The 27,792-nt window shown below is 37.4% G+C and overlaps 1 protein-coding gene across 3 annotated transcripts in view; it reads right to left on the bottom strand.

The window, feature by feature from the left end:
- LOC129283058 (serine/threonine-protein phosphatase 6 regulatory subunit 3-like) overlaps positions 1-27,584 on the bottom strand; it is a 56,405-nt gene extending 28,821 nt beyond the window's left edge. For all 3 annotated transcript variants that reach the window (XM_064114096.1, XM_064114097.1, XM_064114099.1), the window contains exons 1-8: positions 27,167-27,584; positions 21,001-21,100; positions 11,510-11,594; positions 7,554-7,633; positions 4,791-4,950; positions 3,860-4,111; positions 1,694-1,872; positions 965-1,078 (exon numbers count right to left, since the gene is read on the bottom strand). In XM_064114096.1, coding sequence (XP_063970166.1) covers positions 965-1,078; positions 1,694-1,872; positions 3,860-4,111; positions 4,791-4,950; positions 7,554-7,633; positions 11,510-11,594; positions 21,001-21,005 — 875 coding nt within the window. In that variant the 5' untranslated portion in view covers positions 21,006-21,100; positions 27,167-27,584. The remainder of the gene's footprint in view (positions 1-964; positions 1,079-1,693; positions 1,873-3,859; positions 4,112-4,790; positions 4,951-7,553; positions 7,634-11,509; positions 11,595-21,000; positions 21,101-27,166) is intronic.
- Positions 27,585-27,792: the final 208 nt, after the last annotated feature.

Raw genomic sequence — 27,792 nt, 5'->3', positions numbered from 1 at the left:
TGCAAATTTCCTGTAGAAAAAATTATGACATTGATTTCCATATACTTGAGGTTGATCGGATCAATCATAACTCTTTGCAAGACGGGGCCCAGGTTTAACCCTAACTAGGCCGGGCTTTTTTGGCTGTTCTGTGGCCGGGGGGGGGGGGGGGGGGTTGATTCAACCCCCCCTGAGATCTCGGCCGCCGATCGCGCGAGCGCTGCAAAAATTTGCACGCTGGTAGTGTGCGATGTAATCTACAAGGCTGTATGGTAAAATTTTCCAAAATAATGAGATTTTATTTTATATGAATTAATTATGCTAATTTATGCATAAATCATACTTTTTGCTCTAATTCACTAAATAAAGCTCCTAGAATGCTAATTTTTGGTAAAAAATATTCTTTGAAGCATTCTTAACAATGGCAATTGAAAAAAACTTCGGTTTGGAAATCAATTTCTTATGTATTTTATTGTTTTATGAATTTCTTATGTATTTCATTGTTTTTCAGCCTTTTGTTTTTCTTTGTTTTTTTTTCAACAGATTTATTGCACAACCTTTTTTAAGCATAATTATGCTAAAATCAATTGCTTTCAGCTGTTTAAAGTAAAAATAATCATATCTTTATGAATAAGATGAGAAAACTCAATCTGCATTGACTTTGTACACAAAATCACGTTTTGGAACAATTTTTGGTCTGACACGCACTTACATAATGTTGCGTAATTTCGGAACCGCGTACCCGGGCGTCGTAAATTTGGTCTCAAAAGATGCGGAAGACTTAAAAGTATAAACTCTGCGAGTGGCGCGGTCAAAAAATTTCGCGCGGCGGAATGATCGCAGAAAATGTTGAGGGGGGGGTTGATTCAACCCCCCCCCCCGGCCATTTTAGGGTTAAGCCCATGAGGTACTAGACTACCTAAGGAGTAGACCAACAGGTTGCAGACCAAGTGGTCCTAGACTAAGTAAATGTAATGCAACTTACCCTTGTTTCCTAAATTCCAATAATGAGAGTAGAACTGATATACCATTGACTATTGCTGATTCTGATATCGTGCCCTTGAACATGTGATCTAGTAACTCTGATACAGTTTCTTCCCTGCAAGACAAACAAGAAGGGAAATCGTTAGACACTCGGTACTTACGGAGAAACAACCTTTTGTTTTGATGGATGAAGTCCCCAAGTAAAAAAAATGCTCAAAAATAGCAAAGAAACATCATATCCCAAGGAGTGTGTTGTAAAATTATTAAGAAAAGTAGGAACTGGTTTCCATTTTATTCAAGGAAGCAGTACATTGATACCTCTTGGATTGTTATTAATCCCTAAGAATGAGCCATTTTGGAAAAATAGGGTGTTAGCCATCGCCTGAAAACAAGTTGCTTTAGCTGGAATTCACGCTTTATCCTATAAAGTAGCATCCTTGGCAGTGGTATTTACCCTAAACAAGCCTGGCTTTTTGGGGCTGTTCTCTCGGTGGACCAAGACATACATAAGCAACTGTCTGAAGTAACTTCTTTAAACTATATACTTAAATATACATTTACAAGTTCCGATTTTGGTGTCCTTCATGGCTTCTTACTTCTCAAATTCTATAAACGACCTATATTTACAAACCATATGTTAGATTTGTTCTGAAAACCAGCTAATACTCCCAACAGCAAATGGGAAATCATACATACAATCACAATAACATGAACTCAAATTCCTACTTACATTTCTATTGTTGTGAGTAAAGGATCATTCTCTGCACATTCTTGTAATTGTGACATGTGTTCCCTAGTGAGTCTGACGATATCACATAACGTCTGTGCTGCATTGCTATGTGTATCTTCTGATTGTTCTGTATCTATGAGGTCTACTAATCTCTGGATAAACCTTTGATCGTTTAACCACTGCATAGAAAGAGAAAAGAAATGAGGAATGATTAGGTTGAAGACTGACTGCTGCAAAGATTTTTTTTTTACCCTTCCACATGGTTCCTTTATTGACAATACAAAAACACTTTTTCACAAAACATTGATACATATATACAAAAATATTTCACAAAGATCAGTTCATACAATACATCCATGAATCGTACATATTAAAAAAGGCAGAAAAGTGGACTAAAAAACAGTTGTGGAGCTGAAACCACTTTTTTTCGAAATTCTTTTTTGAAGACTTGTTTTGGCTATGTACTTCTCAATATCATAGCAATTTTTTATCACTATTAAGATCTTTTCAAAGGATGGTATTTGATTCTTTCATTTAGCTAAGTAAATTTCTTTTCTTACAATGATCAAAACACAATTTATAGCTGGAAAGTTGCTCGAGTTTTAATTGTTTATTCTCTATTCATTTGGCGGGGGCTAAATACCTGTTTCTACTGGAAAATTACAATCTATCACAATATACTAGTATGCCAAGAAAAAAGCTAAATTTGGGAAAATTAAATAATTGTGAAAAGGACACCAATTTCTGAGTAAGTGATTGGTCTACAGCTTTTCATATTCAATAGTAACCATTGACATACCCTTTCCGTCTTCCCAACCATTGAGCAGTCTGAAATATTTTCAATTAAACCAGGTCAGAAATTTTCTAAATTTGTAAATTCATCGATTCTAATCATAAATCATCTTGTCAACCTAGATCATTTTGTCACTCTTCCAAGCAAACCACACCCTAGAACAGGGGTGCATTTCATGGAGACTTCTTGTCAGTTATTTTCAACCACAGTTGTTACAAGCTACTAGAAATCCTTGCATCTGATTGGCTGGGAGCAAATTAGTCGGTGAAAATCACCATCCCTGAAATGCTCCCAAGAATGACTAGGTGGCAGTATTCGAGGTCAAGCACTGAACCATATTGTCACATCATATGGACGTCAAGATGATACAGTCTCTGCAAGCCCTAAAGGTTCCATTTGACTGGCTGCCGGTATAGATAAATGGGGGATTTCCCATCATGCCCTGCCGATTAGGAGATTAAATCTGACAACTTGCAGAAGTGATTTAATCCTGATGAAATGCTTGTAACAGTATCTTTCCTACCCTTATAATACTGCATTGTATCAGTATTTTCTTCTATCTTATAATGGAAAGGATTTGAATTGTACAAAATAAAAAGAACTTGATGGGATTCTTGATAGCATTAGCTTCTTGCAAGTAAAACAGACCAAATAATCTCTTATAAATCACAATTACTATCACAACAATGCTCAACAGACAATCAAAGTCAACATTTCCATGTTAGTGCTGACAGAGTTATGAACGATAGGGAGTTTTCACAACCACTACGCAGACGCTTTCTGGAACGTAGAGAATCTATTGTCAACACCCCTTCATGACAAAGAGCAACCAAAAAGTCTTTGTAGAAAATTGGTGAATCATAACAGCAGTGTCATCTTGCAGGGCCCTGTTGTACAAGGAGTTACGATCAATCCGATCAATCGCAACTATGGAAAGCCAGCAAAGTCAACATATGAAATGCATGTTTGTTTAAAAAAAATTCTAGATATGAATGCATATCCATAAATTAATTGACTTCTTGACAATTTGGGGTGTTCTCCTTTGATTACAAAGGACATTTTGCAAATTTCCTGTAGAAAAAATTATGACACTGATGGATTTCCATAGAGTTACGATTGATCGGATCAATCGTAACTCTTTGTACAACGGGGCCCTGTACAAACAACATATTTGCAAGTTATGGCGATCTGCTGTCCCGGTTCACCAATTTTCGACAAAGGCCTTCTCAGCTGTTCATTGTGATTTGACGGGCATTTTCAATACATTTACTACATGTATGTTGTAGAATCTGTCCCTGTTGCAATTGCCAAAACTTGTCAATGACAAATTTAGTGCAACAGGGCCCAAATAGAAGGCAGGACACTGAACTCACATTGAGGAATGATATCCTGATTTCTGGTGATTCAATACATGTGATTAGCCTAAGAATAAGATCCATAATAGCAGACACTTCTAAATGAGAAAGGAGCAAGCCTATGCAGTCCTCTTTGCCTTTGATGAACTCGACGACGACCTCCGGTCTTCTGGATAGCAACGACCCTATCGTCTTACTAAAGAAGCTTGCTAGGAGGGGGTTGAGTGGGGCTGGTCTGTCTAAGAACTTCCATAAATTTGTGAAAGCGGTCTGTTGGGAGAAATAAGAAAGAGCAATTTCTTATTATATTTAGACTATTTTTCAATAAATTAAAATGAAAAACAAAAACATTAAATAAAGGGAAAACTTAAATGGGGCTTGGGGTATTTTTGCCCTCAAAAGCACTGGAAAAAAAACTACTAAAAAAAAGCCCACCCGAGATTCGCATATGGTCAAAAGTTAGCTGTATCACAACTTTTAGCACATTATGGTTAATGAGCTCACAAGTAGCCCGGGAAAGTTCATTAATTTTTACCCAATTAAAACCATTTATTCCATTCCACGCAAAATCATACAAAGACAGAGAAAAGGCTAGTTGAAATATTAATTCACTATCAATCTTCTTTCAAATATATATGTAAAATAAAGGAAATTTGGCGATAAAGCCTTCTGAAAGAATGCCAAATCAAGAAACCCTTCCCTTATGATATTGCATCACCTGAAATGAATGGAATATAAGATAGATCTCATCCACTTATTTCATACTGAAGTTGGGCAATCTAACACTATTCAGTCACTTTCAGATCAACATTCATTTTGCTACATGCACTAACAATGCAAATTAACATTTATAAATGGACTTTGAATAAAGTCTTCAGAGGCTTCTGTTATCAATAATAATAATAAACACTGGCTATATTAACTTGGTTTAGGGGGTAGGGTGACTCACATCTGTGTCTGCTAATTTGTCGCATATAGCGGCCACGTCTGACGTGAGAAGCTCACAGGCCATGTTGGGGTTCTTGTACTGTACAGATTCATGTAGATCTTGGGACGGTTCAGTCGTTATCAGGTTGACTAGCTCCTCTATCACGTCTGTCCTCACCAGGCTAAAAATAGAACAGAGATTTAATGAGAGATGGCACGATAGGAAGAGGTTTGGATTATAGGGGGTTTAGTGTATAAGGCTTGCTGTAATATTTAAATTCAATGTCTGTATTAATGTTCAGAGCAGGTAACATGAAGCTTTGCGACCGATCGTGGGGCTGATCTTTTTTTATATGACTGATCAAACACAATCCTCAATGAAATCAATCGCAAAAATCTGCCCCACAATAATGGATATCTGGGCCCTGTCTTACAAAGACTTGCGATTGATCCAATCAACCACAACTATGGAATACCAAATTCAACATCTATTAGGCATCTTTGTTCAAAATATTCAATAACTATGATTATTCATTCATTCATTGTTTTCTTGAAAATTCGGTGTGCTTCTCTTTGTTTACAAAGGACATTGTGCAAATTTCCTGTAGAAAAAAATTATGACACTAATGGATTTCCATAGAGTTGAGATTGACTGGAGCAATCCTAACTCTTTGTTAGACGTCTGTTTGTACAACATACGTACAGGGGAGCATTTTTTGTTCTTTAAAAGATTCTGGGACACAAAACTTTGTCGTTCCCCAAAACAATATTAACAGTCACCACTAAATGAGAGCACTTAAAAAAATAGCAGATAAAGACTTGACAGTATGCACTCCTTTCCATCCACTAATATATCACCAAATGTATAAAGCCAATAGCCTGGCCAAACAAAACAATCGGTGTTGCGCAACCATCTCTAACTACCATCAATCATGCAGGTAATCCAATTGCATTCAATAGGAACACCTCCAGGAAGATTACGCAACAGCAGATGATCAAAATCTCATTAAAAAGCCACATATAACCCTGAGTCATTAGATAGACGAACTTACCCTGCATTTATACTTGTAACCAAGGTACACTTGGCTAGCCTGGGCCCTGGTGCATAAAGAGTTACTATCATGGTAACTTTGCCATCCAATGGTCACTACCTTGGGAACAATGCTCAACAGTAGAGTCAATCAAAATCAAGGACCATTGGATGGCAAAGTTGTAATGAAATAGAAACTTTTGTGCAACAGGGGTCCTGGTAAGTGTTCATGAACATACTGTAATCCCTGGGTGACTGAATCAAAGATTTTCTGTTTGGCACTGCAGCTATAGTTCCCTACCTGCTTCTGTGCATTCCAAATTACTATTTCTATAGTGAATGGTTATTCACTACAGTTAATAGCTTAAGTTTTCCTTATTATTTTCCTTAATTTAAGATCATTTATTGAAACAACATTATTAGATATGAATCAAACACATGTGGTTATGATCAAGATGAAGCTCATATTGTTACAATCATGATTATCAATAATTCTTGATTAGATAATCTCAATCATCCTCATAAAGATTTAATTTCTGCAGTCAAACCTGCTTCAGCTTTCGCCCTGTGTAGGACCACCCATCTATAAAGCCAACAAATCAGGGCCCCGTCTTACAAAGAGCCGTCTTACAAAGAGCTGTGATTGATTTGATCAACCTCAAATACATATTACCTGTATATATGAAAATCCATCATCGTCACAATTTTTCCTACTGAAAATTTGCACAACATCCTTTGCAACCAAAGAGGAAGCACGCTGAATTGTCAAGACAGCAATGAATGAATATGTAAAATCTAGAAAACATTTTTAACAGTTATGTGAGGTGTGGGCATTGCTAGCTTTCCATAGTTTTAGTTGATCAGATCAATCACAACTCCTTGTATTAGTAGGAGTCCATGTTTGCCTTGATTGTATAATTCCCATACAAACATGTACAGGAAAGAATATGTCTATAGGCGGTTTCAAACCGCCTCGATCACAAGAATCCACGTTAAATTACGAGAACATTTTCAGGCTAAAAAATACCCATTAATTATTCCTGCATTCACACCGCCCCGAAATATACCCTTCGAAATAAATTCCTGAAGTTAGGAGCATGCGCAGTATGGTCTAATAAGCAGGCAAGGCGCGAGATTCAAAACCACTAGCCCAGCAGCCACCCATGGCACCCGCGCCCAACGACACGCTGGGCTAAAACTTCCCGTAAATTGCTTTCACATTGCCAAAATACCAGCGACCTTGGAAAATTCCCCGCGAAAGTTCTCGTAATTTCGCCAAGTACCTACTATTTAGCGGGTATTTTCTTTCGGGGAAATTACGCGTAGTTTGCTTTCACATTACCAAAATACCTGGTATTTTCTGATCGGGGTAAATTTCCCGATCAGAGAATACCTGGAACTGACGAACTTCGAGGCGGTCTGAAACCACCTAATAGAGACATCCTGCTCATAAAGGCCACTTTTCCTCTCCCTAGACTGGTCTTTCTACTCAGGTTCCCATTTCATAAAACTTGTTACAATAATAAATTATTATAAATAACAGTTTAAAGCTACTGATATCATTTGATTTGATTGGCTTGTAATAAACTTGTTATAGAAATTGTGCATTTGTTATTATAACAAGTCTTTATGAAACGGATGCCAGACTTCAATGAATCACATTGTAACGCAGAACAAAATGATAGTACATGTAGAGTGTAATATATTCCTCGATGTGCCACTAAGCTACATTGTATTGCTTTGAAATGAACTTACAAGTCTATAAGTTTCCTGTTCTGTCCTTTACATTCCTGTAATACATCGTCTTCCTCTAGTACTTCTGTTAAAGTGATATCCTGAAATAAAATACCATATATGAAGATTGATCAGATAAATGTAGAACTCATATTTGCTTTCATAATTCACTTGAGATACAGTTAAACTTGTCATGGGGGACACCTGTCTACAGTAAAAAAAAAAAATGTCTTTGGTGGCCACCAAAATCCCAATTGAAAAGAATGTGTTACAGAAAATGAGAAAGGATATATTTTTGTGCATGAAGCAATGCAGGGGAGAGAAAATCTGATAAACTTTCATAATAAATATCAAGTATCAATTTGACCAAATCCAACATTACATGATGATAAACATGGTAGGAAGCACGCTTCCCCAGGGCACCCCTGGACCAGAGGGTCTGGCCGGCAGACTAGCGCTAAACTGGGCCGAGCTCTGTTTAGAGCCACTTTCTGCCAGGATATGACTGCATGCATGTCTTCCCCTGCCAGAGCCGTGCATGGAAATCACTACACTTACGCCGATATCCCCTCAACCTGATCCCGATGGATCAAATAACCTTGTAGACAGAACAGAGTAAATGAAGCCATGTGATGTGTGCCGAAGACAGTATGAATACATCGCTTACTTCGCCTAATGCTTGAAAATTACGAAGAAAGTGAGGGCATTGCCCTTGACTACAAATGAATGTACATGTATACATCATTCAATCTCCTTGGTGCAATGCATCATTGATCTAATAAAAAGTTAAAGTCCAAAGAGTTGCTTTCCATAATCTCCCTTTCATTTTCTTTGAATTCACTACTACCCATTATCAAACCAAATTTCACAGCATACAATACAGATCAGTAGCAAAAAGAGCTGCACTCAAACCCATGACGATAAACGCGACTGATAAAATCAAATGCAAACTTCCGATTGGTGGGAATTTTTTGTTTACTTGAACATGCAATTCTATCTGTAACGGGCAACTGGATGCACTCCAGACCATATATTTCTCACCAGGTTTAAATTCAGCACAGATAGGGGCAGTGATTTTCCGTTTTACCGGTAAATAAAACGGAAATTCTGTTTGGTTCTTATACTTTTCATGTAAAAATTCAAGGATTTCACCTTTGCAAAATGGAATTCAGGTTTTTGCTGTGTACATTTTCATTGACAAAACAGAATTTCCATTTTTAGATCAAGTTGAAACGAAATTACAGATTTTTAGAAACGGAAAATCACTGTCTCTACACAGACTACCGCAATTGCTGCATAATTTCTTCTTTAAAGAATAAAGAAAGACAAATTTTCATAAGGGGTGTCAGGTTGTTCTACTGTCATGAGTCACGTTCTATGAATTTGTGGAGGGAAAGTGGAGGAAGTGATTCATTTTGACCTGGCACACAAGTACACTGCATGGTCTCTAACAAGTTAGGATCTGGAGAATGTCAAGCAGGTTAAATACTGGGCCACAATACCAACAATAATATGAAGTGTACATGTAAATGTACTGGAAAATTTGGGTAAAGTATTTACACCCCACCCCCCCCCCCCTCCCCTTCCTGTCACAACAAGCAAAACAATTTTTTTCGGGGGCTACTTTCCACAACTGCATAAATCTGCAACATCGGAAAAGCTTCAACATTGCAGAGAATGGGGGTTTCCAGTGCTTCCACTTTTTGGTTTCCAGGGGTTTTTGTAAGCATTTCGGGGGCTAAATTGCCCCAGTACCATGTATATTTTTCCCGTATGGAAAGTGTCCTGAAAATGAGGATTAAGTTACCAACATCACATTTTGTTTTCAATTCGCAATTACGAAACCCACATATACACTGTAGGATGATTGAAGGCTCAGTAGTGGAGTTCAAATTGGTATACCAGTATTTAATAGACTACACATGGTATCATTGCTTATCATATAATACTCTAGCATTGCAGGAAACATTGTGAAAACATGCACAGATCCGGATTTCCATACCTAAACAAAATCTGGTCCTTGAGCCAGTTTGCAGTTTCTGATGTGAATGAAAGTGTACCAGACCAGGTCTCCATGTAAACAAATAACATCACTAGTACACACTGGGAAAACCAGTTGATAATTGGCTGTTTAAACAATGACTAGATTTCCTGTGTGTTCTGGAAGGAAGTTTATCGTGGAGGCACGTAAACATATATATTTCAAGATGGATTAAGGCAATCATTCATGCATTTCCTATACAGAATCGTGATTGTTACAGTCACACCAAAGAAACTGACTCCAAACCTCCCAATGTTATAATAAATAAAATAAAATATAGGATTTGTATAGTGCACGTATCCACCTTGCTAGGTGCTCAAGGCGCTCTTATATTACCCCGGCCAAGCTAGTCTACCAATTCTGGTGCACACAGCTTTTTGAAGAATTACTTCCTGCCGGTACCCATTTACCTCACCTGGGTCGAGTGCAGCACAGTGTGGATAAATTCCTTGCTGAAGGAAAACACGCCACGGCTAGGATTCGAACCCATGACCCTCTGTTTGAAAGGTGAGAGTCAGAACCACTAGACCACGGCGCGCCCATATGTCACTGGTAATAACAGAAAATCTTTGGTCATTTTGGATTCTGTGTAATTAGTTTAACTGAAGCTTATTTTTTTATCCAGGTTATTGAATTTCTGTAGTAAACATGTGACAATCAAGCAATATTTACATTTTTAAAGACTATGTTGTCATGGCTCAGAAACCTTTTCAAACTATGGTTTTCAGTGATTTTATGATGATGATGATGATGAATGAATAACTACCATTTATGAGAGCATAAATGTAATAAATGCACAAAATGAGGTGATTTATTTTTTCTTTTTACACATTTTGAAATATTCAGTCATTAGGTAAATAAGAACTGTGAATGCTCTGAACTCTTAAATCAAAAAAGGAATAGGTAGGACATGTGGCAATTACATGTATATCCAATTGAGCACTAACCACTGGTTAAAATTGCTTCTGAAAAGCTACAAAGGATAAATATTCTGGTTTCAAACTAACAATCTAATAGAAGTTGCTACCTGACAGAGAGAAACCTGTTTAACAACTTTATTACGTTACCAGAATTAAAATACATACCATACATTGTACATCTCATTATTTTATCAACTCCTGCTTATCAATTTAGTTGCTATTTTCAACACCATGGATGAATAATGCCTAATCTTGACCTTGTACAGGGGAAAAATCGCAAGGAGATCCAAGCAATTTCACCCCTGAAATGCTCCGAGACCTGGGCTCCGTAACACAAAGGTTTGCGATGAATTGCAAATATGAAAGAACAGCTGTTATTGGTTCCTGGTCAGTATTATAAACAAAGTGCACATCTTGATTGGTCATTAGTATTTAGCGATGGATTGCACAAACCTTTGTGTTACGGAGCCCTGGGGCCTGTAACACAAAGCTAAGCTATGATCGTACAACATTTTTCTACCATTGATTCCATTGACAATTTACAATCAATCGTGACAATCAAGCGTACGATCAATCGCAATCCTTTGTGTTACGAAACCCTGGAAAATACTTTTTTTAAAGCCCTGTAAAATTGCCTTTCACTACAATGTCAAAGTGTATCCAGTGTTGAAGATCTCGGCAGTGGGCTGTGAAAAGTACATTGTAGTAGCCCCCTCCCCCTAAACAAAAATCTTTTGACCTTTTATCAAAACTTGTAGTTCTCTTCATACAACTTTTCTTATCCTGCTATAAACATTTACCCCTACAATAGTATACATCTTTTCCTCATTAATACGTCGGTCACATTTGCTCTATGGCGGCCGTACAGCGAGTCAAAAACAGCCGTTTTATTCAAACCACCTATATGTAGCTGGTACAAAAAAATATGTTAAAACGGCTGTTTACGACTCGCCGTATGGCCACCATAAAGCAAATGTGACCGAGGTATAACTGATGATGTGGAGTGTGGCTCTTACCTCTTTTTCTAGCAACGTGTCAATATGTGACGTCGTCGGCATACCAAACCTCCAAAACATGGCGAAGGTGTCCGAGGCAGCATGCCTGTCAGAGAGAAAAGATAATGAAGAGTTCATAACTTTTTGTCCAATACGTATTTCTTTCCTTTTTTTAACAAGGCAGATATTGATTGCATGGACTCTACCTCAAGCCTTGATATCCATGAAGATTGCCAAGACTTGATGAGAGGCATGAGATTTCCCAAAACCACAAGCAGCTTGAGTATTACTTGGAACAGTGTCAACATTAACGCTCACATGCACATAATTAATGATCACAAACTTTATTGCAGAATATGGGAATTCCCCTTCATTTCAATGGTTGCCAAACACCAATGCAGATAGTTCATAGCGATAGTTCACGACATTGACATTTTTACAAGTGATCATAATTAGAGTGGGGGAAAATACAGTTTAGAGACAGGGATGCTCCTTTAAATACACATAATCATTATCATTAAAAAAAAACAAGACTTGAGCTTGAAGTTCCTTTATTTTTAATCCATTGGCATGCACTGCAAAGCTCCTGTATTCAATATACATGTACACATTATCAAGGGGGAATTCCACTTCCTTTTTAATGGTTACCCAACTTCAATACAGATAGTTTAGAGTGAAAGTTTGTGGCATTGACTTGCATGTCATCAACAGCATCATCACACTTGGGTGATTGTACATGTATGTAAATAAAAATTATGCACAAGCACTCCAGTATAAGTAAATAACTTTTGCTTGAGGGTTATCAAATATAAAGTTGTTCTAAAAATGATTCAAAGATAAACAAAAAAGTTTGATGTTAATATTCATATAGATTAGCAGCTTTAGTCATTTAGAAAGACTGTTTACCAAAAGTGTTAGATGTAAATCTTGCTACACAAAAGACATGGGTAGCAGTAAACTGATATTAAATAAAATGATATGCAATATCAGGAATATTATTTCCTACAATGTTTGTACATGCACTTGCTTTTTTACATGTATACTCGTTTCTACACAAGAAAAGAAATCAGAAGCCTTGTCAAGTATTAAAATGACACAATTATCAGCAAGATAACATGTATGCAATGAACAAAAATTTAGACTTTGTACCAAACAACAAATAAAGATTAAAAATATGGGTCCTGTTGTCACAAAGCAACTTAATCTTTATGATTCAGGTGGACGTTTCATAAAGCTATTCGGAAGTTACAATTTAGACAAACTGTTGACCATTTCTTGTGGTGAATGATAGACCCCAGATTTTCTTTAGGGTTGAACTCCATGTACATGTAGTTCCAAGGAAAGGACCATTGGTCCTTTGTTTGTTCAGTCCTTCCTAACTTACAAACAGCTTTATGCCCTGAACTCTTGAATTTAGTAACATTATCCAGGATAGTGCTTTATAAAAGATATAACATACAAACAACTTTGCGCACACTGGTGACCCGGGGCCCGTTTCATACAGAGTTGCAACTGTTGTAACTTTGCCATTATGGCAACTACCATGGTCACCTTGATTTTGATTGGCTGCTGAGCCGTTGCCATAATAATAATAGTCAGTTCTATAGCGCATAACACAAAACGTCTCTATGCGCTTCCAAAGGACTTTGATATTATTACCCTGGGTTTAGCCCCACAGCCTTTTACAGCATGGTGGCATTATGCAGTGTTGTGCGGTGCCCATGGTAGTTGCCATAATGGCAAAGTTACAACAGTTGCAACTCTTTATGAAACGCGGCTCCTGTTCTCATGCTTAATGAGATAACTTTTTTGTGGGAGTGAATTTCCTCTCGCCAAACTTTATACTACATGTAGAAGACCTTTAATCCACAGAGATGGGATTTCAAAATAAGCCTATTACCCTTTTTACACACGCTAAAATTTCCTTAACCCCGTACTATAGGTGGGGCTAAATTGCCATTTAGCCCCACCTATAGTACGGGGTTAAGCTTAGCCCACTTTCTTTTTACACATCATTTTTGCAAAGTGGGCTAACCCCACCTTTAGTACGGGATTATTTGGCCCTGCAAAAAAGCAGGGTTATCCCAGCAATTTCGGTGCTAAGAGCGATAGTACGGGGTTAAGATCGCTAGTGTAAAACGAAAGTGGGCTAAGCTTAACCCCGTACTATAGGTGGGGCTAAATGGCAATTTGGCCCCACCTATAGTACGGGGTTAAGGAAATTGTAGCGTGTGTAAAATGGTACGAGTGAAGTACTTGTACTACGAATGATCGACAAAAACCACTAGTCCGGGGTTAGCGAGTTTCGTGTGTGAAAAGCAAGCATTCCTTATCCGGGGTTAGCAATAACAATTTGGCATGTGTAAAAAGGGAAAAAAATAGTACGGGGTTAAGGATAGTACGGGGTTAGCGATAGTCCGGGGTTAAGAAAATCCTGTGTAAAAAGGGTATATGAGAATCAAAGCGAATGGCACCCATGGTCAGTTGTGCATTAAAGTCATGCATAACTACAATAGTTACTTAATTTATTAAAGAGTTTAGGTTGGTGATTCATAAAAGCTGTATTGAGTAAGTTTGTATGAGCGGCTTAACCAAACAAAAACTGATTTGAATCAGAGCCCTTGTTTCCAGCTACTGTCATCAATTTTGCAAACTTCAAGGTCAGACAAATTGTACAAATCAATCATACTATATCTAGATATCTGTGTAAGAATTTCTAGCCTAACACCATAACAGCAACATGGCTGATAAACAATTATTTTTTAAACTTGATCTTGATTCATTCAATCTTTTTTAATGTGGCCAACTTATTTTATTAGATGCGGGAAATTCACATGCCATGCGCAGACATCAATAGATTTCTTCTAGTTATGAATGTCACGTGTTGTGATTGTGCATGCATTATTGAATAGCGTTGGGTTGCGATAGCATCTGAGCTACTCTTGTGGATATTGGCTGCAAGAATTGAAAGCAAAGATCATTATCAAGGCAAAAAAAGTATTATGGGTCAGTGCAAACTCAGTGCAGGTAGGCCCATGGTATAAGAGGGCAACCATTTTATTAGAGCATTATACATTCACCATTTTGTATTAAAGATAAATTCCAGTTTTGGTAACGAACTCAAAATGACTTTTTACAGAATCTAATATAATGACCACCCAAGTGTCTGTTTGTATGAATAAAAAATATGTGCCAAAGGATTCTGGAAGAAATTGTGTAATTGCTGAGAAATAAGCAAAATAAGCGCGGATTCTGTCACTTCCGTCGGGTCTTTATTCCAGCAATAATAATACACTGTCCCACGTGTGCCTATCTGTGTTGGTGATCTTCAGTGTGAACATTTTTCAGCGTAGATTTCAAGATTTCACAAAGTTCAGTTTATGTAACTGTACCAGATCTAGATCCTTGATGATATACTGACAATTAAGCCTGGTTTTACAGACTTTCTCATGAAATCAGTGTTTACTGCAAATACTGGCATTTCTCTTTAAAAGTTATCTACATAGTACTGTATGCCAGAAACATGGTATTCAAGCACATCTGACAAATACACGTCTTTTGAGAGGAAAACTTTTGGTGGCTATTTTATAGCTCACCGACCAAATTTTTGTTCAATGTTGTGCCACATGGAAATTTCAAGGGCTCTTTTTTTATGGGGACATATCTGAGGCAAATTAGCATGCGCACCCATGAATCCCCCCCCCAGCACTTATCACTTTAATCACTAAAATCATCCTCAATACTTACATTCTTAATGACCTATACATGAATATATTCCTCTAAAAAAATCCAAGGTCTAATATAGATTCAGTATGACACATCAGAGATCCAAAAGACAATTCAAACGCGTATCCTGCTCAACAAGTTATATCCTGAATATACTGTAGACAGCGCATAAATACCAATATGTAAACATCTACAATGTACATGTAGCTAGGCTAGCATAATAATGAACTGGACACTAACGAATAAACTTGGCACATCATTGCTGTAACAATCTGATGCAACATATACATGTAGGTATTTCATGTAGACAAGACAAAAATCTCGATCGGACAATACAGACAATTCTTTTCTATTGTTTACAATCGTGTCCTCAATGGTGTTTCATTTTCCTTTTCGGCAAAAATGACTTGCGTTATCAGCAACGCTCAAATGGTTCACAATAAAAGCAGATAGAGCACATTATCAAAGAATAATCGAAACCTTGCGACCTCAATAGCAACGAGAATGACTACCATACCATGATGACAGTGTATAAAACTTATCGAGCTCACGCTGTGGTTCCACTACCTACACGTATTAGTCATGCAGTTGAATTTGAAGCCTACATGTACATGTAGTCTTCACTTTGAAACTCCTACATTACCATTCGCTAAGCTTTTATGTTACAGGGCACTAAACAGCTTGAGAGATATTTAAGGCAAGTTATAAGGCAACTGGTCAGTGGTGGTGTTTCACAAAGAGTTAAGTGTGACTTACATGTAGAGTCACGCTTAAAAACTGACGCGAACATGTATGTGCAGTAGCACGTGTATCCTATTACCATGATTTGACCAATGAGGTGCTGTCTTTTTAATATACAGTTGTACCACACGCAACAGGGAATTTAAGTGCGACTCTTAGTCACACTTAAATCTTCGTGAAACGCCCCCATTGAGACACAAACTCCAGTTCTGGTGGGTGTTTCATAAAGCTGTTCGTAAGTTATGAGCGACTTTAAGAACGACCGGTGAACCTTTCCTACGCGCTAAACCATTGTCAATGGTGCATAGCATTTACCAAAAGAAAGGATCACCAATCTTTCTTAAAGTCGCTCTTATCTCACGAACAGCTTTATGAAACTCCCACCTGGTATCAAACAATCTCAAAATGAGATCAAACATAATCCAACAAAATCAATGTAAAACTTATTGTTAGGTCTTTAAAAATAAATTATTCTGGTATCCAGAGATCTACATTTGAATGTACAAGTACAATGCCTACACATAAGGCTTGAATGAAGGCTACAAATACATGTCAGCCTTCATCCTATAAAATGGAAGTATCCTTAAAAAAGGACAGACAACAAGTCGCCACAGAAACTATAACTAGGAAGCACTAAAAGTGGCCAATGAGGATGTCATTACAGGGATGCATTAAAACCAATTTCACAAGTTCTAATCCTCTTCCTCTTCATCCATCCCACACCTTCCTGTGCTGTGAGCAACAGATCGTCTCAAGTGCAAGGCATGTGTCAAATCACCATGGCAACATGACAGACACTTCGCGACAACAAGTAGGTGAGATCGAACAGTGATGCAATCATGCTATCTAGTTTTGATCATGGTTGCGAGGCTCATCATTTATTTTTGGATATACTAATTACTATGGCCCATTTTCCCTGAGTGACATCACTACATGTTCATCTTCTTCCATCTGGGGAGTGTTTCACAAAGCATCTTGTCACTCAAATTCAGAGGCAAGTTTGCTCTGAGCCAATCAAATGCAAGGATTTCAGTGGCTTATAACATTAGTTTCATGAAATGCTTCCCCTGACAAGAACATTTTGTCAAATCAAATTTAAACAATAACTCTTACCCCACACAGCCTACATGTACAACAATTCTATAATATGACGACTGATTCTAAGTTGGTAAATTAAGAGGCTTTTTATAGGAGGAAATTGTAATTTGTTTCTATTAAAGTTGCATCTCACAACGCATACACATGTAAGAATACATATTTCTGCACAGTACAAATATGTGGAAAATGGGGCAAAACGAAATACAATAAATGTGGTTAAAAATAATCACAAAGGTATTTTAACTATGAAAATCTGGCATGATGAACTTTTCTTTCACTTCCCATATACAGTGATTTATAATATTCCTTGTACCTTGAACTGAGTGAAGAGGAATGTACATGTACATGTATGTCAAATAGTCATTTACAACCATAAACAGTGACATAAATAGAATTAGAAAGAGGAAGAGAATGCTAAGAAAATATCATGCAATGATGCACAGCGTAAACATGTATATTCAGCATGGACAGCGCAGTGTAATCCGCCCCTGTTGTTTTCTATAGGTCCAGCATGCCATCACATCTTGTGTGTTGACATGACATTCAAGGGACTGTTGACAACACAATGCAACGTCCATAGGGCAACTCGGCTGCATTGATGTACGTACATTGCTGATATAGGTTACACGTATCACCACAAAGGTTACAGAAGTTCACACATATGTACAATGGTGTTTACATGTCACTGTAAAACCCCAGTGTCAACACAGATACATGAAGAAATTTGAAAATCTTTTCAGTTGGCTCTAATATCGGCATCTACAGTAAATTGCTGAGTATTTTCCCTTGCAAAAGAAAAGTTTCTGCACAAAACTGCTAAAGAAATTCCTTCTATAAAGTTAGCTCAAAAATGTTTTTCTTACAGTGAAGGCCTACAATGCATGGTTCCATATCTTTTTCATTTCAAATTCAAATGCATTTCTGTTCACAATATGAAATGCCACAGATGCCATGATGTACATGATGTGGAGTGGTTTTCAAGCTCTTCATGCAGAATTTCTTTGGAATAATTTCATAAACTTCAATATTTAAAAGCATATCAATCATTTACAACCCATCATTTGCAAATGATACAATCTACATGTATTTCCATCTACAATTTACATGTACTACCCACTTTAAAACACTTCCCACAACAAATATTCTCGATATTCAAGTGATGAAATGATTTGCACTTTGGACCATAATTGGTGTAGCATTGCACAGCATTTTGCCACCAAATAGAGCACCTACCCATCTATCCCCGTATACAAGAACAAGATTCTATTTTTGGCTCTTCGAGTGGTACAGCGAGAAATCAAAGACTGGAGATCATTTGAGGTGCACGTCGCTCATGCATCTGACAGAGTTGCTGGCTCATAGTTTCCGCCACACTAAAGGCCTATTTCCGTTGCTTAATCTGTGCAGCCATCGCATCGATACCAAGGCTCACGTTGACACACATGAATCATGTTAGATAGACTAATGCCAGGAGAATTCTCAATTTCTCTTTCCCCAGCGTCAATTTTTGGAACACTGTAGGGAAGTCTCAACTTTGCTCTAAAACAAATAACCAAGTACACAGAGTTTACCTATATCATAGAGACAATGCTTCAGTAATGACAGATAAAAGATAAAAACCTATGAACTTTGTATTGTACAACAAATTCCCTAAATTCTATTATGCATCCCACAATTTCACCAACAGGTCTAGTACAGTACATGTAGATCAAAAATCAAATGTTTTTAGACTCAACTCAAAATTATTTGTCAACTTAATTGTGCATTTTATGTTAATAAGGAAAAAAAATAAAGATAATATGTATACAGTATTTATTTTTTCTTCCCTGCAGAACTTAACTGATGCTGCTGGGTGCTACATTAATTACATTATTCTTTACCCCGGGATTAAACCAAAAATCAACTAAGCCCCTTCATTTTCATGCTCATGGAAGCAAAAAGCCATTCACTATTCAAACAGTGTACTGCCCATGCCCATGCATCATACATATATGATCAACAAAAACTGATTGAATTCCTAATAAAAAATACAAAAAATGTGGAACTACATGTAATTAGTGATGAATAATCTGTATAGCATGGTCAAAATCAAGGCACACGGCCACAGCATCACATACATGTACTTAATAACTGAGTTTAGTTAAATTTTTCTGTGCCTGAAGAGTTACAGTTTATGTTTACCATATCTTGCCAACTGAATTGTGAAATCAAAATCAAAACACAGAATTGAAGGGGAAAATAAAAATAAATGAACACATGTAAAACTACATTTAAAGTTTTTAAAAAATGTACATGTACAGTTTGAAAACGATGGGATAGAATGGCCTGCAAGAATTTAAGTGCAATAGTGCCATGTTTGTCCAATAAAATATTAACAAAGAATGTCTAAAATAACTCAGAATAATGCAAAAAGCTCCGCAATATTTTTCAGTGTTAGGATGACACATTAAGACAAATGGCAAAAACTTAAGTGTAGTGCTGATAACGTGAATGGTACATTTCAACTTAAAGGGATGGTCCTGGCTGAAAATATTTATATCTCAATACACAGAGTAGAATTCACTGAGCAAAATGCCGAAAATTTCATCAAAATCAGATAACAAATAATAAAGTTATTGAAGTTTAAAGTTTAGCAATATTTTGTGAAAACAGTCGTCATGAATATTCATTAGATGGGCTGATGATGTCACATCTCCACTTTCCGTTTTCTTATGTTATTACATAAAATCATAATTTTTTCATTATTTCATACTTGTGTGAATAATAAGTCTCCCTTATAATGAAATAAGTTGCAGCAATAAATATCTAATGCACTAAATCAGTTGTCAATCCAATTTTTCTAGTTCTTGGAGGAAAAAATTTGAATAAACCTAATTTCATATAATAAAATACAAAAGAATAAGTGGAGATGTGACATCATCAGCCCACCTAATGAATATTCATGACGACTGTATTCACAAAATATTGCTTAACTTTAAAATTCAATAACTTTGTTATTTGTTATCCAATTTTGATAAAATTTTCGGCATTTTGCTCTGTGAATTCTACTCTATTTATTAAGCTATACATACTTTCAGCCCGGACCATCCCTTCAAGTCTCAGAAAGGGTCCAAATTTGCGAGGAAAACTCATAATTTCCATTATGGTGTCTTGATTCCTGGCATTTGTCATAATGAACACCATGTATCGATAGAATGTTGATTGATGTCAGGAATGTGTCTGCCCAACTTTAAGTAGGTAGATTATTTTGCATTATCGTTTTCAAATGCAGTAAACTTCATCAACAAATTTGATGGTTTTTAAGTTTTGCTGTTAAATTAAGGCACATTTATACCGCTTTCAGTAACTCAATGATCGGGACCAGGCCCAGCCTAAGTTGTAAAATTTTTAGTTTTTCAATGGCGCAGATTAAAATAGTCTGCGCCAATCCTGGGCTATTTTGGTGTTGCTTTTATCAGCACCAGGCCAGCGTACCAGAGTTTTTTAATGGGCAAACGTAAAAGAAGCACGGCTCTGCTACATGTATATAGTTACTGAATGCAATTCTTATTGTGTGGTGCAGACTATTTAAGGTGCGGACCAATAACTCATGAGTTACTGAAAACATTATAAGCCCCTTGCCTCCATAACATTGATTTTGATGCCTCAAATCCCATTGACTATGTACTATAAAAAAAAAAGTGCATAATTTTGTTGAACAAACCTTAAAACTCCAAAGAGATAAACGTGAATCCCGATCACCCAACTAAAGATGAAGCAAAGCTTTGTGTAATGTTAGAATAAGAAAGGTCAAATAAACAAAAACAAAGTGACCAGACTCGGCAAAGTCATCTTCATCATGTGCAAGAAACAACATGTTGCATGAAATGCTTGTCAAGATCATAACCAGTCATTTTCATTCATTCATTCATTCATTGCTCCAAGACAAGACAATCATAAATACTCACATCATTGCAAATGCTTGACTGCAAATATATTTCCACTGCCTCGGGCTGGCAGCGAGTTACAGCCCTGGGTATGGAACGCTACACACAGACGGGACAGGTCCTACGGAAGTGCAATGAACAGGAAGCCGGAGATAAAGCGTGCAGGCAGGAGTAGATTTGGGAAATGAAGAATAAGGGAGATGAAGAAAAATGACAGGTAACAGAGAAGGTAAGAAGATGGCATACAGAATGAAACGACAGTTATAGCACGGCTTTCATAGAATATTGAGACTACATATATGTTGTAGAAAGAATGCACTTTATTTGTGAACACATTGGCCAGAATTCACAAAGGTGGTTTTGAAAACCCACGGTTGAATCCATGGTTTATGCAGATTTCCTGTATAAATTACGCTTAGCGAGTATCGGAAGCATGTATAAAAAGTGTCCATTGCTGATGCGCGCTTTTGTCAGTGTGCAAAATTGACGCCTGTCACCATGGTTAGATATTTTATTCAGGAGTCCACTGTTTGAAGAGTGGACTCATTAATTCAAAACAGTGGACTTGTGAATAAAATAGCGCATCTAACCATGGTAACAGGCGTCAATTTGGCGCACTGTGACAAAAGCGCGCAGCAGCATTGGAATGTTTTTATACATGCGTCCGATACGCGCTAAATTAGGCCTAATTTATACAGGAAATGTGCATAAGCCATGGATTCAACCGTGGGTTTTCAAAACCACCGTTGTAAATTTGGGCCAATAAGGAAACATGTAGGATAGTGAAAGGATAACAGACTACTGCAAACTTGAATTGAAAGTCTATGTATTTGTCTATAAACTTGCATGCTTTTTATAGCAGGATGGGGCACAGAAGTTGACAGAACAAAACTACACAATAGAATCTGAATGCGCATGGTCATACTGTACATAAAACTTTTAAAGTACATTGAACGTACTGTACATACATCATATTTGAGAATAAAAGATACATTAACACACCATGTACCTCGCACATTAACATTTTCTCAACCTTTTCCCCCTCTCCATTTCCGGAACAAAAAAATTGATGACTCAGTGAAAATATGAGGGAATCATTTAAACAGGTATTACTCTGTAAACCCCAAGTACCTAACATTCACGTGTTACTCATGACACCTTACCGCATCCATCACTTTTTTTATGTCACATTTTAATGGGAAGCCCAGTCATGATAGGATGGGTTTTTAAAGGGAAAGATAACAAAAAATATTGAATGTTTGATGAAAATCCATCAAAGAATAAGATAATCATCAATCTCTTTAGTTATGAATTTGTGACATATTTATGCTTTTCACATTGCATTTCCTTAACCCCATACTATCCTTAACCCCGGACTATCCTTAACCCCGGACTACATGTATCTTTTTTTTGGATTCACACTGTCTTTCTTAACCTCATACTATCTGCTTTGCTGGGGTTAATGCCTTAACCGCGGAAAATCCCACAGCTTATGAATATTGATGAATTTACCATACAGAGCGTGATTAACGTGCAATTATGACTTCTCTGATTGGCTATTGCTTAGCCCCACTTTTCCTTAGCCCAGTTTCGTTTCACACTGCATCTCTTAGCATCGCAATTGTGGTGCTAGCACCACAATATGCCGGCTTACCCTGCTTTTTTGCAGGGCCAGATAGTACTGTACTCTTTACCGTGCTAGCCCACTTTGCTAAAACGTAGTGTGAAAACGAAGTGGGCTAAGCTTAACCCCGGGAAATTGGTGGGGCTAAGGCCCCCCCTTAGCCCCACCAATTTCCCGGGGTTAAGGAAAAAAGTTTACAGTGTGAAAAGCATAATTGAGCAGCTGTTCTACAGTGTATATGCAATGTCATGGAGACATCTACAAAAATTATTCTATTCACTTGCCCTGTCTGGCAAAGACATCAGGGTTCCGGAACACAAAGATTAGCGATCAATCGCTAAATGAACTGACCAATTAATATCAATGTTACACGCTTTATTTGGTTTTTGATCAGAGACCAATCAGTGCGGTTCTTTCATATTTGCAATTCATTCATCGCAAACCTTTGTGTTACGGAGCCGATTAGAAAATTAGTACATTACACCCTTTTTAGGTTTTGTTAGACTCTTTGATCTACATGTAAAAGTGCAACAATGAAGCGACTGAGAAATGAACATTTGAGCTAGGTCTAGCCGACCCACTGCAAATAATTTGATTAGGATCCCTATCCATTTTATAAAGTATTTTAAAGTTTAAACTACACTGCCGCCTTTTGCCGGCACAAGTGTAAGCACCGACTGCAAAAATGATACTTTTCTAGTGTGTGTACAATCTCGACGAGAGAGCAAATTTTTCACAAAGCTGAATAGTACTTCATGATTTCTTGAAAAAGGAAATCATTGTCCCCATTTCTGGGATTAAAATTTGTATGAACGCATAAAAAATGCTACACACCAAAACTTGCAGGGAAAATATTAGACGGGGGCTTGGGGCGATATCACTCCCAATATGATAAAAAAGAAATTAAAAAAAAAACCTGGATAGTCCCCATTCACCGCAATGATAAAGCTTATCCAATGATTTAGGCAGTATGCTGTGAAAAGAAAAGAAGCCCCCAAAGATGAAAATAAATGTAATTTTCGCCTGCTACACAGGTTAGAAAATTCAAAGTTGTCTTCAATCATGAGCCTACCAGTACTGGCAAGGTTCCTGTACCAAGACTTTCCAATGACTGGGAGAAAGGCAGTGCACCTCTTAATTCCAGAAGGGGAAGGCCCAATTTGCAACTTCCCTTGACATCATTCTTTCATTAGTCTACATTTTCAGACTCTTTCTTACAAAAAAAAAAAAGATAATAATCGACAAAGAAAGGTTAAGTTCATAATATCCAAGATGAAAATTGAAATGGTATACTTTTGAGGAACTTGTATGTCTCAGCACATTTCTACCAAAGAGGGCATTCAAATAAGGAAACGATTGCTTGACGAACAACCCATTATCAACACGGATGTCACACTCCAAACATACAGTACACACAGTATGCACATACCTTCCCTGTGTCAAGGGAGGCAAAAGCTAAAAAGCCATTTGCATTTATTGATACTATTACAAATTCCATAAAATAATTCTCTCAAATGTTTTTTATTTAATGTAGGTAGGGTGCCCAGTGGATATGGTCGGTGGCTTGATGAATTTTCTACCTTTGGACTAAAAAAAAATCAATTGATTAAGATTGCCCTTGATCAAGACTATACTTTTCCTGACAGAGTCTTAGCAATAGATGGGGCTAGAGTAAGAAATCTCAAACAAACATGAATCACATTGTCGGTCATTGGTAAACCAAAACTTCTCCATATTTGAATAAGTGAAGTTAAATATCAAACTGCAACATCAGTATAAGTATACATAAATTGAATCGACGGAAATTAACCCCCTCTTAAGGGGGAGGGGTGGGGGTCTTTACAGTTTAACAAGGCAAAAAGTCCTTCCTCCAACCTGCAACCAAAATAGGACATTAAAACTTGCATGAATAGATTGAGTGAGGTACACATGTCAACTCTCAAGACATGGGTGATTTCAAGTTCGGCATGGTCTTTTTGGCGTTAGGGGTTATACATCGGCATATTACACAAATCTTATTACAAATCTGGACTTGGGAGGAATATCACTCGGTGTTGTGCTATCAATAAGCCGGTGGGAGTTTCATAAAGCTGTTCGTAAGTTAAGAATGACTTAAAGACACGCTGGTGAAACTTTCTTACGCATTAAATAATCGCCAATCTACATTTAATGGTGAATATCATTTCCAAGAAAGGATCACCAGTCGTTCTTAAAACCGCTCTCAACTTACAGCTTTATGAAACGGCCCCCTGTTTAGATCATGTTTTACACTCATACCTGTTAACCTGTATATTAGGTTTTGGACAGGGAAAAAAATACATGGGGCTCTGGGCGATTTCCCCTCCAAAATGCTCAAAAGAGCCCCAGAAACTCAAAAAGACCCCTGGAAAATCCCCAAGCATCGCAATGTTAAAGTTTATCAAATGTTACAGATTTAGGCAATAAGTTGTGAAAAGTACCCCCCCCCCTTTTTTTTTTAAATATCTTTTTTGAGCTAGGAAGGCAATCTACATTGCGGTTTCAGCATCAATGTCAAACTTCAAATCCATTGGCTGTTTATTTCAGACTCAAATCTGATTCAATGATAAAAGCAGGGCTCCACACTAACCCTTTTTTTCTACTGGTTCAACCTGATCATGTCGGACCGGAAGATTACCAGTTTTCCAATTTCCTACTGGTCCAAACCTAAAAATTACTGGTCCAAAGAAAAAGAACTTGAGTTTATTTTTGCTGTGTTATTGTTTATTGTTACCCCTCCCCCCAAAAAAACAAACAAACTGTACACACACACACCCACTCACAACATACTTAATGAGAGCCTTTTTTCAATTTAAGAGTCATTTTCTTAGATGGCAGAGCCATTTTTATAATTTACAAAAAAGAAAATATCATTTGTAATCAGTTTGATAGATTTTTTACTGGTCATGTCCGGACCAGTAAATCTGGCTATTTCTGAAAAGTTACTGGCCCGACAGCAATATTTGCCGGTCTGGGACCATCGGACCAGTCTTGCATGCTGGATAAAGGTTATTTAACCAAGACCAATAAAGTCTTCATATCCCCAACTACACTTACTAAAGCACCTAGTTGCAAGTTGCCTATTACAGGTAGCTGAGGTTAGGCTAACGAGGCTTTTGAAGAAATGACACTGGGGATATCAGCGTTCCTATTGGAGTTATTCCGACTTTGTTACAAGGAACATGTAAGCATAGAGCCGTCTGCATTAACCAGCTCCATTGGGACCTTTAAATTCTTACAGAGCATCTCTCACAGACCTCTAAATTCTGAGAGGCAGAGAATTTCTTTGACTGTATCTGCCTGGTATGTAGTTACATGAATGCACTTGTGCCCACTGCCCAATGCCTTTTTTTTTCATACTTGATATTTTGACACAACTTACATGTATATGTACATCTGAATTTAAAGAATAGACTTTGATGAATTTTGATGAAATATATTTTGGGCTAGTAATATGCCCAGTAATCCTCAATGGGGGGATCATAAAAGAACTCTTATAAAATGGAGGTACATGTATAAAGTTACAAAGGCACACAATTTTACTATCGAATGCTTATTATCTGGTGGTAAAACCAAGAGCCCAGTCAGGACAGCTCAAACTAATCCCTCTCTTATTGGCTATTAATTTTTTCAGTACTAATAAATTCATAAGTTTTTTTTTCTCTTGAAAAAAACAAGCAATACCCGACAATAACCTCACAATAATAAAGAAACCTGGCTAAATATGCACTTGGTCTATTCAAATTTGTTGTTGTTGTTGTTCGTTTTGGGCCTGTTTCACGCCTATTCAAAAGTTAGCCAACGAGTTCTGAAAAACTGTCAATTTCCAATTTTATTAAATAAACAGTTATTTAAACCTTGCCTTGAGACCCATTTTGAAAAAGGGGCATTCTTAATTTCATCCTCTTTATCAAAATGGTCTTTTCATTTGCCGATGATTAATAATATTGGGAGGATTATCATTAGCTGCTTCATACAATAGCGCAATTGCAAAAGGAGGAACGTGGCCCCCCCCCCCCTCTTTTTAAGAAAAAAGTGGGACATGTGTATGAATTTTGGGGGCTCACGCAGCACAGCAAAGCAAAATGCGAGTTGTTAAATGTGACCGTTAACAACAGTAACAGTAACAGATTTATTCAATCTTCCAAGTTCCACCATACTCAGTGAAATGGCCCACAAGACTCTCCAATCCAAACTCAGCCAAGTATTAAAGTCAGGTGATGTGACCTATTTCACTAATAAGTAATATAATAAAAAAAAATTATCAGGGCAGTGCATCACCACCATAGCACGACAGCTTCCTTGGCCGGTTCGCCCCCGTGGATGAACATGCACTGCACCGGTAAACTACACGCCCCGCTCAGCACATGACACAACACACTGCACAAACAGTAGGCCAAGTCAAAAAAAAATGTTGACAAGTTACGACAGGAAAACAGTTTTATTTCACAATTTACAAATCAGGGAATCCTCTGAAAGGTCCCAACTCCTTTATGAGAACATTTAAAACACAGCTGTACATCAGCTCTGCCTCTGTATACTTACAATCAAAAGAAATTCGTGATTCAATGAAGGGTCTGGGTAAAGTTTTGGCAATGTTTACGTGAGGGAGTGCGTGTTGCGTCGTTTACGGTTTCCCCATTGAATCCTCGCGTTTACGAACATCTACGACAGTTACACCATGCACGCAACTACACTCGGTAATTCAGTTTTCCAGTTCGGAAGTGATCACTTCTAAGCGACAATGCACACCTTATCATATGATTTTGGATAAAGATACCAACACAGAATTAAAGTTTCATCATTGAAGATTATCCTGGGTTATTGGACTCTCTCTGACTTCATCAATTGAGGTTGAGCGGGGTGTTGACACTATTTTGGTACACCGGTAAAGCGCCAAAAGTTGCAACGATCGCGAAGTTCAAAATGGCGAATAGGTGAGATAATATATGTAGCATCCCATAATACTCTGCTCCAATCACGTGTGAGGCTAAGGTCGTTCCCAAAATGACGTCATACTACGACTTTTTTCTGTACGTGATTATAAACAAAATAAACTTTTTTGAAATCACGAATAGGCCCACACCATTTTATTTATAATTTTTAAGTCGAATTTTGCAAGATAGCCTAGACCTCATCAAGGAGGAACCCACTCAGCTCAGCTCCATCGA

Source organism: Lytechinus pictus, chromosome 19, assembly GCF_037042905.1.
Source record: "Lytechinus pictus isolate F3 Inbred chromosome 19, Lp3.0, whole genome shotgun sequence".
NCBI lineage: Eukaryota > Metazoa > Echinodermata > Echinoidea > Temnopleuroida > Toxopneustidae > Lytechinus > Lytechinus pictus.
This window is presented reverse-complemented; position numbering and strand designations above follow the sequence as displayed.